At 31.2% G+C, this 16,760-nt stretch overlaps 1 protein-coding gene across 1 annotated transcript; it reads right to left on the bottom strand.

Moving 5' to 3' along the window:
* Positions 1-1,529: 1,529 nt before the first annotated feature.
* LOC142239441 (putative fatty acyl-CoA reductase CG5065) lies at positions 1,530-12,616 on the bottom strand. Its single transcript, XM_075311226.1, has 5 exons — positions 12,492-12,616; positions 6,581-6,778; positions 5,972-6,476; positions 5,709-5,907; positions 1,530-1,864 (listed from the first exon to the last, which is right to left on the bottom strand). The coding sequence occupies exons 2-5, from the start codon at positions 6,776-6,778 to the stop codon at positions 1,621-1,623; spliced, it is 1,146 nt and encodes a 381-aa protein (XP_075167341.1). The 5' UTR covers positions 12,492-12,616; the 3' UTR covers positions 1,530-1,620.
* Positions 12,617-16,760: the final 4,144 nt, after the last annotated feature.

Below are 16,760 nucleotides of genomic sequence, written 5' to 3' on the forward strand. Positions count from 1 at the left end.
TTTTTTTTTGAAAATATTTGAATTTTTGAAAATATTTGATGACAAACGTTCCAGATAAGCGTCATAATGCATTAAACATCATAAAAAAATTTAATTATTTTCATTTGCCAAAATATCACAAAAATTCTTAATTCATATTCAAAACATTGAATTCACCTCATACCTTAAGAAGTGATGTCAATTCAGTGCAGCGGCTGTTAAAATGGTGGACATCCGTCCTATGACAAACCCATGTTAAATTCATTGCTTCTGCGTCAATTTGGCACCACTTCCGGATCCAAAAAGAAAATTTTCACTACTTTTTTGGCCACACTTTTTATGCTGGGATCTGTATGGGCTATCCAGAACATCGTTGCACTGGTGTTCCATCCAGAACATCTCATCAGTGCAAGTCGCGCCGATGTTGCCAGATTGTATTTTGATAAAGTGACGCTTCTCCGATTCACAATGGAAATTTATTTTGACTAATTTATCAAAAAACATGAATTTTAAAGTGGTACAGTGTCATAAATAATCGCAGCAGTAAATACTTGTTGGTGTGCTACAGAATATAACGGCCTGTCGGCATATCCGGGTTAAGTAAGATTTTTAACTAATTTTAAAGAGTCGCATGAAAGAGTTTAAAATAATAATTATTGCAAGATTTTCATAAAATTTTTGAAATTTGAACTAACTGGTTAGAAATGCGCTAAACTAAATTGAAGTTCAAAATTTGCTATAAATTATGAGCTACTTTTTTTTCAGTTTATATATAAAAGAATAGTTATCGTCAATATGTGGTCAATCTTGGTGGCATGCATATTTTAACTTTAATAATTTAAGGCGGGATTAGGGAAATTTCTTGATATCCATTTCTTAAGTCTTTCAATGGACTTTAAGAAATAATTTTTATAAATTTTCATTGCATTTAATTAAAATAGCTTGTCAATAGATTTATAAAAAATATGACATTATTTAATCTTATTTACGAGTACATTATTTAACAGTAATAAATAAATGAAGGAAATCATTGTGTTGTACAAATTCAACAATTCCCAATATATGAGCTAGCCAATAAAAGAATAAACTGCATAATAACGTTTTGCATAAGCGATCCGATACATACATTCTGAAAACAAAAATATTTATATATATTTGTTTTTAATTTTTTTTTTTTAATTATTTACGAATTCCCAAAGAAAATTACTTACATTCTAGATATGACACGAGCCTTAGATACATTACTAAGTGGCTCATTGCAGATGAAAATACGACCACCTACAAATGAATTAAATATATACTCCTCGTGACTGCATGTATCTAAAGGAGTTTCAAATCTAAATTAAAATTGTTAGCAAACGAAACAAGATTATTAATAAAAATAAAATATTCCTATTTTATTTATTTTAATTGTCCAAGTTTTTGTTTCTTTTCCAAATTTACTTACATTTCTAAATCCTCTGGAGTTAGAGCCTCACATGCTTTCATATAGTTATCACATCTGAAATTCCATTGGCGGGTAGTGAAAAATTGCAAAACCTTCAATCCAGCCATAATGCGTTTATGTACACACATCATACTAAATTTTGAATATAACAAAAATTAGTATTTCTTTACTTTTTATATAAAAAATGAGAAAACTTACAATCTCTTCTGGCCGCACACGGTCATCAATAAATCAACCAATAACGCCGGTAACCACATAAATAGTATCACATTCAGCCAATGATAGTATTTATTCATGGTTAATGAAACGTTTGGATACCAAAGAGGCATTAGTAAGGGAATTTCTTTGTTAAACTTATGAGAAATGTCCATTATCCATTTACTATTTTGTTTGTGATGGTCGGGTAATGTTAAATTGAATACTGGTATTTGAGATGGTCTAGAAGAAAAAGAATAAAAAAAAAACTTAAACAAAAAAACTTTAGAAGGCTTGAATGAGAGTCATATTTAAAAACACCGGACAGCCGATAAAGGTACCGTATAAATCAATTGCTAGCTTTGACTTTTTGAACAACATAAGGTGGAATTTACATTTTATTTAAATGCAACATGGCAAGTCCTTAATGTTATACAGAATACACAAAAAAATATATATATTTTGTTGTATTCAATCACGAATTTAATTTATCCAATTACTTTTTAATTGAAATGTCTTCGATCACAGAAATGATAGTATCAATCACCAAAGTTAATAAATAAATTAATTGTTCCAATTAAAACAAGTATACACGGCCGTAAGTTCGGCCAGGCCGAAGCTTATGTACCCTCCACCATGGATTGCGCAGAAACTTCTTCTAAACACTGCCATCCATCCATCGAATTGAACCGGATCGGATGAATTTTGCTCCTCCAAGAGGCTCCGGAGGTCAAATCTGGAGAACGGTTTATATCGGGGCTATATATAATTATAGACCGATATGGACCAATTTTGGCATGGTTGTTAGAGACCATATACCAATACCATGTACTAAATTTCAGCAGGATTGGATGAAATTTGAGGCTCCGCAAGTCGCGGTTTATATGGGAGCTATATATAATTGTGAACCGATGTGGACCTATTTTTTCATGAATGTTGGAGACCATATACTAACACCAAGTTCCACATTTGAACCGGATCGGATGAATTTTGCTCTTCCAAGAGGCTACGGAGGTCAAATCTGGAGAACGGTTTATACGGGGGCTATATATAATTATAGACCGATATGGACCAATTTTTGCATGGTTGTTAGAGACCATATACCAACATCATGTACCATATTTCAGTCGGATCCGATGAAATTTGCTTCTCTTTGAGGCTCCGCAGGCCCAATCTGGGGATCGGTTTATATGGGGGCTATATATAATTATAGACCGATATGGACCAATTTTTGCTTGGTTGTTAGAGACCATATACCAACACCATGTACCATATTTCAGCCGGATCCGATGAAATTTGCTTCTCTTTGAGGCTCCGCAAAACAAATCTGGGGATCGGTTTATATGGGGGCTATATATAATTATGGACCGATGTAGACCGATTTTTGCATGGTTGTTAGAGACCACACAGAAAAAAATATCACCAAAATATTTCCAATTAAAAAGTTAATTGAAGTTGAAAATTTTTTCAATTAATAAATTAATTGATACAATTAACTTTTTAATCATGATAGAAACATTAAGTTAATTAAGTCAATGATTGAAATTTTTAAAATGTTTAATTAAAAAATTAATTGATACAATTAACTTTTTAATCAAATTCGGAAGACTAACCCCCATTTTCATGAAGCTCCGTTAATGCTACGTTGCTAACGAACTTTTAAACCATGATATCTACATATCTGTCATCTTGCGTATATATTCCATATGCCAGTTAGAAAATTAACTGCTGAAAATTTTTCAGTTAAAGTTAACCGGAGAAAAGATATTTCCAGTTTTCTTTCTGTTAACTGGCAGTTAAAGCCTAACAGAGCTACATGAAAATGGCCGTAATTCAGTTAAAAAAGTGTTGATTTTTTTTTTAGTTTTTTAATTAAAAATGTATTTCAAACAGTCATTTGTTAATCCAAATAAAAACTCTAAGCCAATCTAACTAAGTAATTAAAAATAGTTACCTTTTTTAATTAATAAATTAATTGCGTTTTGCAATCAACATCAATTAAATTTTTAATTGAATCAATTAAAAACTTAATTGAATTTTGCTGAAAAAATCAATTAATTTTTTAATCAAGAATTTTTTCTATGCCCAATTAAAACTGTGATTGATACTATCATTTTCGTGATTGAAGACATTTCAATTAAAAAATTAATTGGATCAATTAATTTGGTGATTGAATCAGAGAAAAAATTTTTTGTGTGCATATACCAACACCATATACCAAATTTTATGCCGGATCGGATGAAATATGCTTCTTTTAGACGCTCCGCAAGCCAAATCTAAGGGTCCCTTTATATGGGGGCTATACGTAAAAGTGGACTGATATGGCCCATTTGCAATACCATCCGACCTACATCAATAACAACTACTTGTGCCAAGTTTCAAGTCGATAGCTGGTTTCGTTCGGAAGTTAGCGTGATTTCAACAGACGGACGGACAGACGGACGGACATGCTTAGATCGACTCAGAATTTCACCACGACCCAAAATATATATACTTTATGGGGTCTTAGAGCAATATTTCGATGTGTTACAAACGGAATGACAAAGTTAATATACCCCCCATCCTATGGTGGAGGGTATAAAAATACTTGATACAATTAATTTTTTGTGATTGATTTTTATTTCAATTAAAAAATTTTTTGTATCAATTAAAGTTTAAATTGAATATATTTTTTTTTAATTCAAATAAAATTTTAAGTAGAAAAATTTTGGTGATATTTTTTCTCTGCGTACGAGCCTATCCCAGTATATGATTGTTAAGGCTCTTAAGAACTGTTCATCTGAATTTCGGTAACCTTCTCTGTGGTATAAATTGTGTAATTTTCCTTGACACCAAATACACCTCTCTTCTTGGTAAATAAAAATATACACTGAGAAATATTTATCTAATACGAACACTGAAAAATAGACTCTTTTCGAGCTAATATATATATATATATATATATATATATATATATATATATATATATATATATATATATATATATATATATATATATATATATATATATATATATATATATATATATATATATATATATATATATATATATATATATATATATATATATATATATATATATATATTTGTACCGCGTATTGATGATTTTAAAAAATTTCTTTGCAGGCAAAATTTCTGCTAATTATCATTATTTTATTTTAAAGCTTTTGTAAATTTTATATGTAAGTGTCAATACCACATATTTATTTCAACAACATCGAGAGTCAGTTGTTAAGGAGATGCCACAAATTCTTGATTGCTTCTTAAACCGTTTTCTTTTAATGGGTCTTAGTTAGTTCTACACTGGACTTATTACCGCCTTCCGGGACTCTCTACATTTATGCTCATATACACAATCATTTACTGACAGTTTATCGAAGGAATTTGTATGGTAATAGTAGATTTAATGTTTACGTCGACTTTCATGAATATGGGGGTTATTCTGAATTTTGTTAAACTTATTCACATACTTTCATATTTTTTGTTATCCACACATTTGTATATTTTTATTTCCAACTGTTTCCCTAGAAAAATGTTCAAAATTTACTATATGGCATCTCAGTTATGTATAAAAAATTCAAAACAATACTCATTTTATGGAACAGTTCTACGAGTTTTTTGAAAAGGGCTGCACATTTAATCGGCACTTGTGAGCGGAGCTGTAATGTCGGCCCGCTCTTTTTAAAAAAGTGCCGAGTTTCATGTGTGCTCCGGCATTCAATTAAAAAAGGGTTTTTATGTTTTTTTTTTCAGCTCATTTTTGAGCAAAATTCAAACACTGAATACGAAGGGTTTTGCATCCAAAATTTTATGGCACTCAATTCACACAACATTAAGGACAATAAAGAAAATAATTTCTTTTAATTAAAATTTCTTTATTTTAAAGAAATTTGTCCTTAACGAAAATAATGAAAGTTTAAATAAAAGAAGGTTTTTAATATTTGCTTTCATTTAATTAAAATTTCTTTATTTTAAAGGAATTTGTCCTTAATATTGTGAAGTTTGCTATCCTAAACTTTATTTTGCATAATATTCTTTCATATGAAACTTGACCTTTTTTGATCTTGTATTACGGATGAAATTTTACCTTTCCTTGCGTGAACCTATATGTGGAGGAATAATTATCATTCCCGTAACGGCTGTATCGACTGGTATAACTTCAACATTTACATCAGCATTGCACATCATTGAACGTAGAACTCCTTTGGCGGCAGCAACCATAATTCCAACAGGACCATTGAGATTGTCGATCCAACCTGGTATAGGTTCCTTATAAGCACTGGTCACTTTTGGTGATAATAAAACAAATAAATCACAATTTCTTTACAATATCCCCCAATCGTAACATACCTATACTTGGTCTAGCAATTATTACTGGCATAGTTTCATATTGATCACGAACATATAATTCAGCTAAACGTTTAGTATATGTATAATTATTGGGATGAGGCTTTATTAAATCTGCTTTTATGGAATCCAATGTTTTCAAATTCATCCATTCGGCCAAACGCATTAAATCTTGGGGTTTTTGTGGAAAATCATAAACTTCCTCATAGACAATCTCTTGATCGTAATTACAGAATGCTGTTGAAAGATGAACAAAACATTCGAGATGTTTCATTTTGTGACCAACGTCCAAGGTACGGCGAGTTCCAGCAAGATTCATATCTATTGATTCACTTAAAGTTCCTTCCATTTTCAAAGAGGCAGCCATGTGAAAAACTATGTTAGTATGTTCGGTAACATAGTTCAAATTTTCCTTGGATAGTCCCAATAGTTCACGATTAATATCACCTTCAAAGACAGTGAGCTTTTTCATCACATATGGTTTCTCATCTTTAATACGTTGGAAAATCTACATGAAATAAAGGAAATTAAATAGATAGGATGTATTAATATCATTTCAAAAATATTATTTAAATATTTAAAGTAATATTATTTAATGTTATTAAGACTCACCGGTAATTTCCAAATATCTTCTAGTCGTGACTCCGGACTTTTGCTTTTTTTGGCTCGACATATAATTATAATTTCTTTCAAATCACTGCAGGAATACAAAAGTTTTTCCACTAGAACCTTTCCCATGAATCCAGTGGCTCCGGTAATGAATATCGTCTTGTCTTTATAGAACTGCTGGATGGGACTTAATTTCGACATCTAAAAGTAACATATAGTTAAGAAGTGAGAAGTGTAGTTCATATCGGTTTAAGGAGGAGGGAGAAAATCCTCTCATTCATTCATTCCTTCTTTTTTATTAAATAAAGTTAAATAAAAGAATGTTCACAATGTTCTCTTAAAAAACGTTTCATAAATTTATAAACAAATCCCTTCGTTAAGCTCTTAAGTCTTTGGAGTAAAGTGCATCTTCCTCAAAGTAAAAAAAAACAGTTTTTATTTAAAAAATATGAAATCTTTAGATTATTTATGAAAAAGTTGAGATTTACATTTTCAAACATTTATTTGTAGGTGATAGCTTTATTAATATACCACAAAGAGACAATGGACATAAATCTCTCTAAAAATGTCTTTTTTTTCATTGTGCTGCATATTTGTCTCTATACTTTAAGGGAGTGGTAAATTGGTTCATCCAAGAGTCTTTTTTTAAGAGTATTTAGTAACATAAGTTTCCGGCCGATTCATTTAATTCCATGTTGAATCTATTGCCTTTGGATGAACAGAAAATATATCATACATCATATTTTTATACCCTGCACCACACTGTGGAACAGGGTATTATAAGTTAGTGCATATGTTTGCAACACCCAGAAGGATACGAGATAGACACATGGTGTCTTTGGCAAAAATGCTCACGGTGGGCTCCTGAGTCGATATAGCCATGTCCGTCTGTCCTTGAAGACATTTTTGTAATCTAGACTTTGATTACAAAAATTTGGTCGCAGTTTTAGTCAAATCGACTTAAAATTTGACACAAGTATGTGTTTTGGCTCAGAATAGAACCCTATTGATTTTGGAAGAAATTGGTTCAGATTTAGATATAGCTCCCATATATATATTTCGCCCGATATGGACTTATATGGCCCCAGGAGCCAGAGTTTTACCCTAATTTGCTTAAAATTTCGCACAAGAAGAACAATTAGTACTATAGTCAAGTGTGCCAAATTTTATTGAAATTGGTTCAGATTTAGATATTGCTCCTAAACATATCTTTCGCCCGATATGGACTAATACGGTCCCAGAAGCCAGAGGTTTGCCCTAATTTGCTTAAAATTTTGCACAAGAAGAACAATTAGTACTATAGTCAAGCTCCCATATATATCTTTCGCCCAATTTACACTCATATGACCACAGTGGCCAATCTTTTACTCCGATTTGATTGAAATTTTGCACAGGGAGTAGAATTAGCATTGGAGCTATGTGTGGTTGAAATCGGTTCAGATTTAGATATAGCTCCCGTATATATGTTTTTCTGATTTCGACAAAAATAGTCAAAATACCAACATTTTCCTTGTAAAATAGCCACTGCTTAGTCGAAAATTGACTCTAATTTTCCTAAACTTCTAATACATTTATATCGAGCGATAAATCATAAATAAACTTTTGCGAAGTTTCCTTAAAATTGCTTCAGATTTAAATATTTCCCATATTTTTTTACTAACATTGTGTTTCACCCTAGTGCATTAGCCGACTTAAATTTTGAGTCTATAGATTTTATAGAAGTCTATCAAATTCTGTCCAGATCGAGTGATATTCAAATGTATGTATTTGGGACACACCTTTATATATAGCACCCAACACATTTGACGGATATGATATGGTATCGAAAATTTAGATCTACAAAGTGGTGCAGGGTATATAGTCGGCCCCGTCCGACTTTAGACTTTCCTTACTTGTTCTATTAAAGATTTAATTGAATTTGACAATTTCAATTTCAAGATTCATTGATATACTTGCAATATATTACTTCCATAGAAAATTTTGTCAAAATTTTATTTCTATAGAAAATTTTGTCAAGATTTTATTTCTATAGAAAATTTTGTCAAAATTTTATTTCTATAGAAAATTTTGTCAATATTTTATTTCTATAGAGAATTTTGTCAAAATATTATTTCTATAGAAAATTTTGTCAAAATTTTATTTCTATAGAAAATTTTGTCAAAATTGTATTTCTATAGAAAATTTTGTCAAAATTTTATTTCTATAGAAAATTTTGTCAAAATTTTATTTCTATAGAAAATTTTGTAAAAATTTTATTTCTATAGAAAATTTTGTCAAGATTTTATTTCTATAGAAAATTTTGTCAAAATCTTATTTCTATAGAAAATTTTGTTAAAATTTTATTTCTATAGCAAATTTTGTCAATATTTTATTTCTATAGAAAATTTTGTCAATATTTTATTTCTATAGAGAATTTTGTCAAAATTTTATTTCTAAAAAATTTTATTTCTGTAGAAAATTTTTGTAAAAATTTTATTTCTATAGGAAATTTTGTCAAAATTTTATTTCTATAGACAATTTTGTCAAAATTTTATTTCTATAGAAAATTTTGTCAAAAATTTTATGTCTATAGAAAATTTGGTTAAAATTTTATTTCTATAGAACATTTTGTCAATATTTTATTTCTATAGACAATGTGGTCAAAATTTTATTTCTATAGAAAATTTTTGTCAAAATTGTATTTCTCTACAAAATATCGTCAACATTTAGAGAGGAATATTTTGCAAAATCTACCAAAACATCAAGAATGCTACCAATCTACCAAACAGTAAAAAATCTACCATTTTTGGTAGAATTGTACCAAGTGTGTCAACCGTGGTTCTATACCAAACAGTCAACCCAGTAAAGCTACGTGGGATATTGATATGGTGGACAAAGAATACGGGTATGGTTATGTTAGGTTAAAGTGGTAGCCCGATTAAGATTCAGGCTCACTTAGACTATTCAGTCCATTGTGATACCACATTAACTAAAAGTACCTATTACATATGGGCACTTCTAGTTTTAACCGTTGAACCTTCTCGATTATTTTCTTCTGTTGAACCAACCAGATTGTTTCAAAAACATTAGCAGACTGCTTAATTTAACGTTTTCCAGGTCCGCCAGTAATCTGAAGCTATACGCCCCCAAAATTTGCTTACGCCTTACACAAAATGCAGGACACTCACACAAGAGGTGTTTTATTGATTCCTTTTCCTCCGCATCATGACAGCTCATACACTAGTCATTATACTTCGCATCAATAGTTTTTGCAAAATCGCCTATCAGGCAGCGACCCGTTATAGCAGATATCAGGAGTGATATCTGGCGTCTCGAGAACACTAGCATATCTAGTGTGCGGTTTAAGTTTAAACGGGGCCATATTTGCATGGTGTCGGGTATAGTCAAAATAATTACAGATCTGGAAATCACGGTGGATTTGAATACTGTGAAATCCTTTTTCAACAAGAGTTTTGAAACTCTGATTCCTAATACTGTTCGTGATATACCGAGACTCCTCGAAATAAATGTTACTTAGATCTCAATGCAGATGATTCCAAACAGAGTTGTTCCTGCAATGAATTAGCAGATAACAACTTAAGATAACAACTTAACAAAAACAATCATAACAACTTAATTTATAAAACATATCATGAAAACAAGTAAGGAAAGTCTAAAGTCGGGCGGGGCCGACTATATTATACCTTGCACCACTTTGTAGATCTAAATTTTCGATACCATATCACATCCTTCAAATGTGTTGGGGCTATATATAAAGGTTTGTCCCAAATACATACATTTAAATATCACTCGATCTGGACAGAATTTGATAGACTTCAACAAAATCTATAGACTCAAAATTTAAGTCGGCTAATGCACTAGGGTGGAACACAATGTTAGTAAAAAAATATGGGAAACATTTAAATCTGAAGCAATTTTAAGGAAACTTCGCAAAAGTTTATTTATGATTTATCGCTCGATATATATGTATTAGAAGTATAGGAAAATTAGAGTCATTTTTACAACTTTTCGACTAAGCAGTGGCGATTTTACAAGGAAAATGTTGGTATTTTGACCATTTTTGTCGAAATCAGAAAAACATATATATGGGAGCTATATCTAAATCTGAACCGATTTCAACCAAATTTGGCACGCATAGCAACAATGCTAATTCTACTCCCTGTGCAAAATTTCAACCAAATCGGAATTAAAAATTGCCCTCTGTGGTCATATAAGTGTAAATCGGGAGAAAGCTATATATGGGAGATATATCTAAATCTGAACCGATTTCAATAAAATTTGGCACGCATAGCTACAGTGCTAATTATACTCCCTGTGCAAAATTTCAACTAAATCGGAGCAAAAAATTGGCCTCTGTGGTCATATGAGTGTAAATCGGCCGAAAGCTATATATGGGAGCTATATCTAAATCTGAACCGATTTCAACCAAATTTGGCACGCATAGTTACAATGCTAATTCTACTCCCTGTGTAAAATTTCAATTAAATCGGAGCAAAAAAATGGCCTCTGTGGTCATATGAGTGTAAATCGGCCGAAAGCTATATATGGGAGCTATATCTAAATCTGAACCGATTTTAACCAAATTTGGCACCCATAGTTACAATGCTAATTCTACTCCCTGTGTAAAATTTCAATTAAATCGGAGTGAAAGATTGGGCACTGTGGTCATATGAGTGTAAATCGGGCGAAAGCTATATATGGGAGCTATATCTAAATCTGAACCGATTTCAATAAAATTTGACACACTTGATTACACTACTAATTGTAGTTCTAGTGCAAAATTTCAACCAAATTGGGTAAAACTCTGGCTTCTGGGACCGTATTAGTCCATATCGGGCGAAAGATATATATGGAGCTATATCTAAATCTGAACCGATTTCAATAAAATTTGGCACACTTGACTATAGTACTAATTGTTGTTCTTGTCACAGTATTTATACCCTGTTCCACAGTGTGGCGCAGGGTATAAATACTGTATGCAATTATACCAACGCTGTTTGTACTCGGTTATAATAAGGAGGTCCCTTGTCACATTTTATTTTTATTTATATGTAAATTTTAAAAGTTTCGAAAGGAGCTATAAAATCTGTAAAAGTCATATATGTTGATTTTTTTATAAAATTTTGTTTTTAGTTTATTTAATTCGTTTCGTTAAAACATCAAAAACATATTTGCCGCATAGAACATGTTTATGCAATAATTTATAGGGTTTTTAATACCAAATTAAATTTCATTTCAAACTCTCTTATTGTAATATATAATTATAGACCCATTTTCACATAAGCACTACAATTCCTTTTCCACTATGTACGACCACGATATCCACAAATGTAAAATTTGGTGTTCTCAATATCAAGGGTTTTTCGAACTTATCATCAATCGGCTGGGATGCTCAAATCACCAAAAAAATTCACAATAGTAAGAATTAAAATAAGTGGCAGGAAAAGATTTTTTTAATTCCATATTTTTTTACATAAACATAAAAGTTTTTAATATATGAGTTATATATTTGTAATATAAATTTATGTATTAATGGTTTAAAAGGGCCAAACACAAATAGATTATATAGAGCCGCAATGTAAAGTTCTTACAATAATTCATTTATCCAAACAAGTTCAAAATAATTTTGATTCAATATCCACCAAAAATTGTTTAAAATTTTTATAGTAATTTTTATTTGAGAGAGCAGATATATCGTTGATTTTATAGCAATTCATTTTGTCTTTATAGTTCGAACAATCATTAAATATAGGAAATATTGTTAGAGATTGCCCACATAGATATTGAGAAATTCACAATTTTTCGATTATATATCTGTGTGTTAATAAAAAATACCCAATTTTTAATCTATTGATTAAGTCTCTTCTTGGTAAACTGACTTGTTTTCGCATATTTTTTTTTTAAGATTTCATACTTTTTCGAAATATTTTATTTCGGATTCTTATATTGGAAATAGGGATTGTTAATCACAAACAAACTTAATACTGCCTTTCAAGTTGAATAGAGTACAGTAGTATGTTGTGCACTTTGCGAACGGCGTATTCGTTTCTAGACCATCAAATCACGACTGAGGCGTTGTCTACCAAATGTGTTGTTATGTAAATGCTGTAAAAAAGAATCGATCCCATTGATCTTAACCCATTATGCCAAATGCCACAAAAATCCGAAAAAAAACGTTTGAATACATTTAAAGGTCATTAGGCCAATCAACTCAGCATGACTGGTTACTACAATCGTAGACTGACAAGTCATCATTAGACAGACTCAAGAGAATCTCCGACGCCAACTTATGCCAACAATGGGTAGTTTTTTTTTCATTCTATTAGTAACCAATATGGTCTATATTTTTGTTGGATCTTTGTAGTTGATTTATGGATTTCTGCCAATTTTCTTATGTTAAGGTGGGAATAGCAACAAAAATTAAGGATTAAATTGACATTTTATTGAGAGTTTTTTCTTCACATTTATAATATTTATTTATAGGAAATATATTTTTAACAAGTATATACAGCAGTAAGTTCGGCCGGGCGAATCTTAAATACCCACCACCTTGAATCAAATATAATAGTTTATACTTTGAAAACTCTTCGTCGTAGCGGGATACTTGATAATGTATAGAATGTCAGGGGGTTTGTTGACAGATATTGTCCAAAGCAGATCAGATCAACTAGCACGCTTCCCGAAGATAAATTTAAAGATTCACCCATGGGGACTAGATCAGATTCTGGATTTATAAGAACCAATTTTTTCGTTTGAGTTTTAGAGAAATCATAAATAAAAATAAGAAAAAAAGTTGTATACAAATATAGTGCACAATTTTACTACAAAATAAAATAGTTCATATTTTCCTAAAATAACAGAAGTTTGCTTAAATTGAGTTCATAAGTCTCTCAAATGAGTAAATTTTACTAAAATTGTACCTGTCTCGAACTTCGTACAGCGCTAAAGACATTTTAACAATTTTTAAATCCAATTTTTTCTTCCAACATATGAAATTTTCTTAAACAACAGAAAAAAATTAATTATTTTTAAAAAATTTTCTTCAATTTGACAAAAAGCATTAACTTATTTGTAACATGTTGCAATTAGAACACTATTTTAGTTAAAATTTTCTAAAATAAACCTACATTTTCTTCCACGGTGGGGTCACTTTTTTTGGGTGTAAATGATGAAATAATGCCTTGATTTGAAATCTTAAGTCTGTAGATTTTTACCGCCATTATTTAAATGATTACGAGGAGTTACTTCCAGGTTCAAGCAATTTTCATGATCAGTGCGCCTGCTATACCCTCAAGAAGTGAAATCGGCCTATATCGGTGCCTTACCAAATGGACCGGTAAAAATAAATGCGATAAAAATTTTTGAGGGTCTAAAATACCAGTATATTTACATTTTCGGGCAAATCGGATAAAAACTACGGTTTCTAGAAGCACAAGGAATTAAATCGGGAAATCGGTCTATATGGGGTCTATACTAAAACATGGGTCAATACACACCATATTCGGCTGACCTATTTGTGGTCCTAAAATACCTCTAGGTTTCCAATTTCAGGCAAAGTGGATAAAAACTAAGGATTCTAGAATACTCACCATTTTCGACAATACTCACCAATTTCGACACATCTCTTAATGGTCCTCAAATACCCCTAGAATTCCAATTACAGAGAAATTGGGTAAAAACTACGAATTCTAGAAGCCCAAGAAGTAAAATCGGGAGATCAGTTTATATGGGAGCTATACCAAAACTTGCACCAATACAGACCATTTTCGAGAAACCTATTTATGGTGCTAAAATTCATCTAGAATTCCAATTTCAGACAAGAATAAAAACTGCGGATTCTAGAAGCCAAAGAAGTAAATTGGGTCTATATGGGGGCTATATCAAAACATGGACCTGTAGGCACCATTTTCGACATACCTTTTGATGGTCCTAAAATTCCTCTAGATTTCCAATTTCAAGAGAATTGGATAAAAACTATGGATTCTAGAAGCCCAAGAAATAAAGTCAGGAGATCGGTCTATATGGGGGCTACACCAAAACATGGACCGATACACCCCATTTTCAACACACTATTTGTGGTCTTAAAATACATCTAGATTTTCAATTTCAAGCAAATCGGATAGAAAATACAGTTTCTAGACTCCCAAGAAGTAAAATTGGGAGATCGGCCTATATGGGGGCTATAGCAAAACATGGACCTATACGGACCATTTTCGACACACTTATTTATGGTCCCAAAGTACCTCAAGATTATTAATTTTAGGCAAATCGGATAGAAAATACGGTTTCTAGACGACCAAGAAGCAAAATCGGGAGATCGTTCTATATGGGAGCTATACTAAAACATGGACCGATAGGCACCATTTTCGGCACACCTCTGTATGGTCCAAAAATACCTCTAGATTTCCAATTTTAGGCAAATTGGATAAAAACTACGGTTTTTATAAGCCCAAGATCCCAAATCGGGAGGTCGGTTTATATGGGGATTATATCAAACCTTGGAGCCAACGTGGTGCAATGTTTAGCATGACCGCCTTGCATACACAAGGTCGTGGGTTCGATTCCTGTTTCGACCGAACACCAAAAAGTTTTTCATCGGTGGATTATCCCACCTCAGTAATGCTGGTGACATTACTGAGGGTCAAAGCTTCTCTAAGTGGTTTCACTGCAATGTGGAACGCCGTTCGGACTCGGCTATAAAAAGGAGGTCCCTTGTCATTGAGCTTAACATGGAATCGGGCAGCACTCAGTGATAAGAGAGAAGTTCACCAATATGGTATCACAATGGACTAAATAGTCTAAGTGAGCCTGATACATCGGGCTGCCACCTAACCTAACCTAACCTACATATAATATTAGAACTATAACTAAATTTGATGTGATTTATTTTAATTTAATAACGTTGATAGTTGTGTCAAAAATATTTTGTGCAATATTTTATGTAAATTCTATAAGAATTTCGACATTTGTCTTGTGAACAACAAATAGATGAGGGACTAGATCGACCGATGTATAATGTGGGTTCTACATAAATATTTCACGCAGATAGTAGGCTATAAAATATAAATTGCGATTTTTATGATTTTAAATTTTTATAAAAATGTTTGTTTTGACAGCTATAGAAATACGAGTTTTGAAAAATCAAATAACAGGCTTGAAAAAATTAAAAAAAAAACTCAAGAAATACATAAACCCATTGTTCAAGGGAAGTAATATCCGTTCATTCTTAAATGATGAAATATATACATAGATTAACCACATACTATATATTATTTATGCCTTTGTTATAATTTGATTGGTGAATGAAAATGTGTGTTATAAGATTTGATTTTAATCGTAGAGAACAAACAAATGTTTTTATGTATTCAATATAAAATTCACAAAATTTAGTATGTGTGTATAAATAGTTTGTATTCCTTTATATAATTTAAAATTAATGTTGTTTTTGATCTTAGCTTAAAACCATTGCGTTGACTAAACGACAAGAGTAGGTTAACCAACAGAGGAAAAGTGTGCTTGTCAAATTTATTTGGGCAAAGCCCTATAGACTGCAGGACGGTTGAATATGCAGCTGTTTCGGAATTACCACATTCCTCATCAGCATCCTCTACTTGCAGCAAAACTATCAACCAATTATCGGAATAAATTCGGGTAATTCACTAAAACCAAAGTGAAATACGCATGAACCTCCCGAAAAAAGGTTTTTGATAGTCGGTGTTGCCTAAAAAAACTTGCAAGCATTTCTCTTTAATAATAATTGATATATCTTTTCATTACTGTTTTGATGTAATCTTAAAACTCTGTCTTGATTAAACTACGTTTGCCAATTTGATTAGAACACACCTTTTAAGACTGCAAGATACCTAACGAATTTTAACAAATTTAGAAAAATTTTTTTTAAAAATTGGTGGAGATTGAAATATAATTCTAATATTATACATATCGATACATAGTTAATTAGAGTCAACACCAAAACAGATTTCTTAGATATAATATGATGTAAACAATATCTTTTCTAATTAAATGGATATGTAAATGATATGGTAATCTTATAGGAATAATCATTTTGATTGTTATGAGATCTATCTGTCATATGTCTTAAGTTTTTAAACTCGGCATTAGAACAAGTTCCTGTGAGACAATGTAATTTTATCGATTTGATTATAAATCAATTTATGAGTTC

Source organism: Haematobia irritans, chromosome 5, assembly GCF_050003625.1.
Source record: "Haematobia irritans isolate KBUSLIRL chromosome 5, ASM5000362v1, whole genome shotgun sequence".
Taxonomy (NCBI): Eukaryota; Metazoa; Arthropoda; class Insecta; order Diptera; family Muscidae; genus Haematobia; species Haematobia irritans.

What these genes read in the sequence shown, in the direction of transcription:
- LOC142239441 (XM_075311226.1), bottom strand. Translation starts at nt 6,778, where the DNA reads ATGTCGAAATTAAGTCCCATCCAGCAGTTCTATAAAGACAAGACGATA. An exon ending in AAGATATTTGGAAATTACCG is followed by an intron (nt 6,477 to 6,580) that starts GTGAGTCTTAAT and finishes TATTTCATGTAG; the next exon opens with ATTTTCCAACGTATTAAAGA. An exon ending in ATAGGTTCACGCAAGGAAAG is followed by an intron (nt 1,865 to 5,708) that starts GTAAAATTTCAT and finishes TTTTTCTTCTAG; the next exon opens with ACCATCTCAAATACCAGTAT.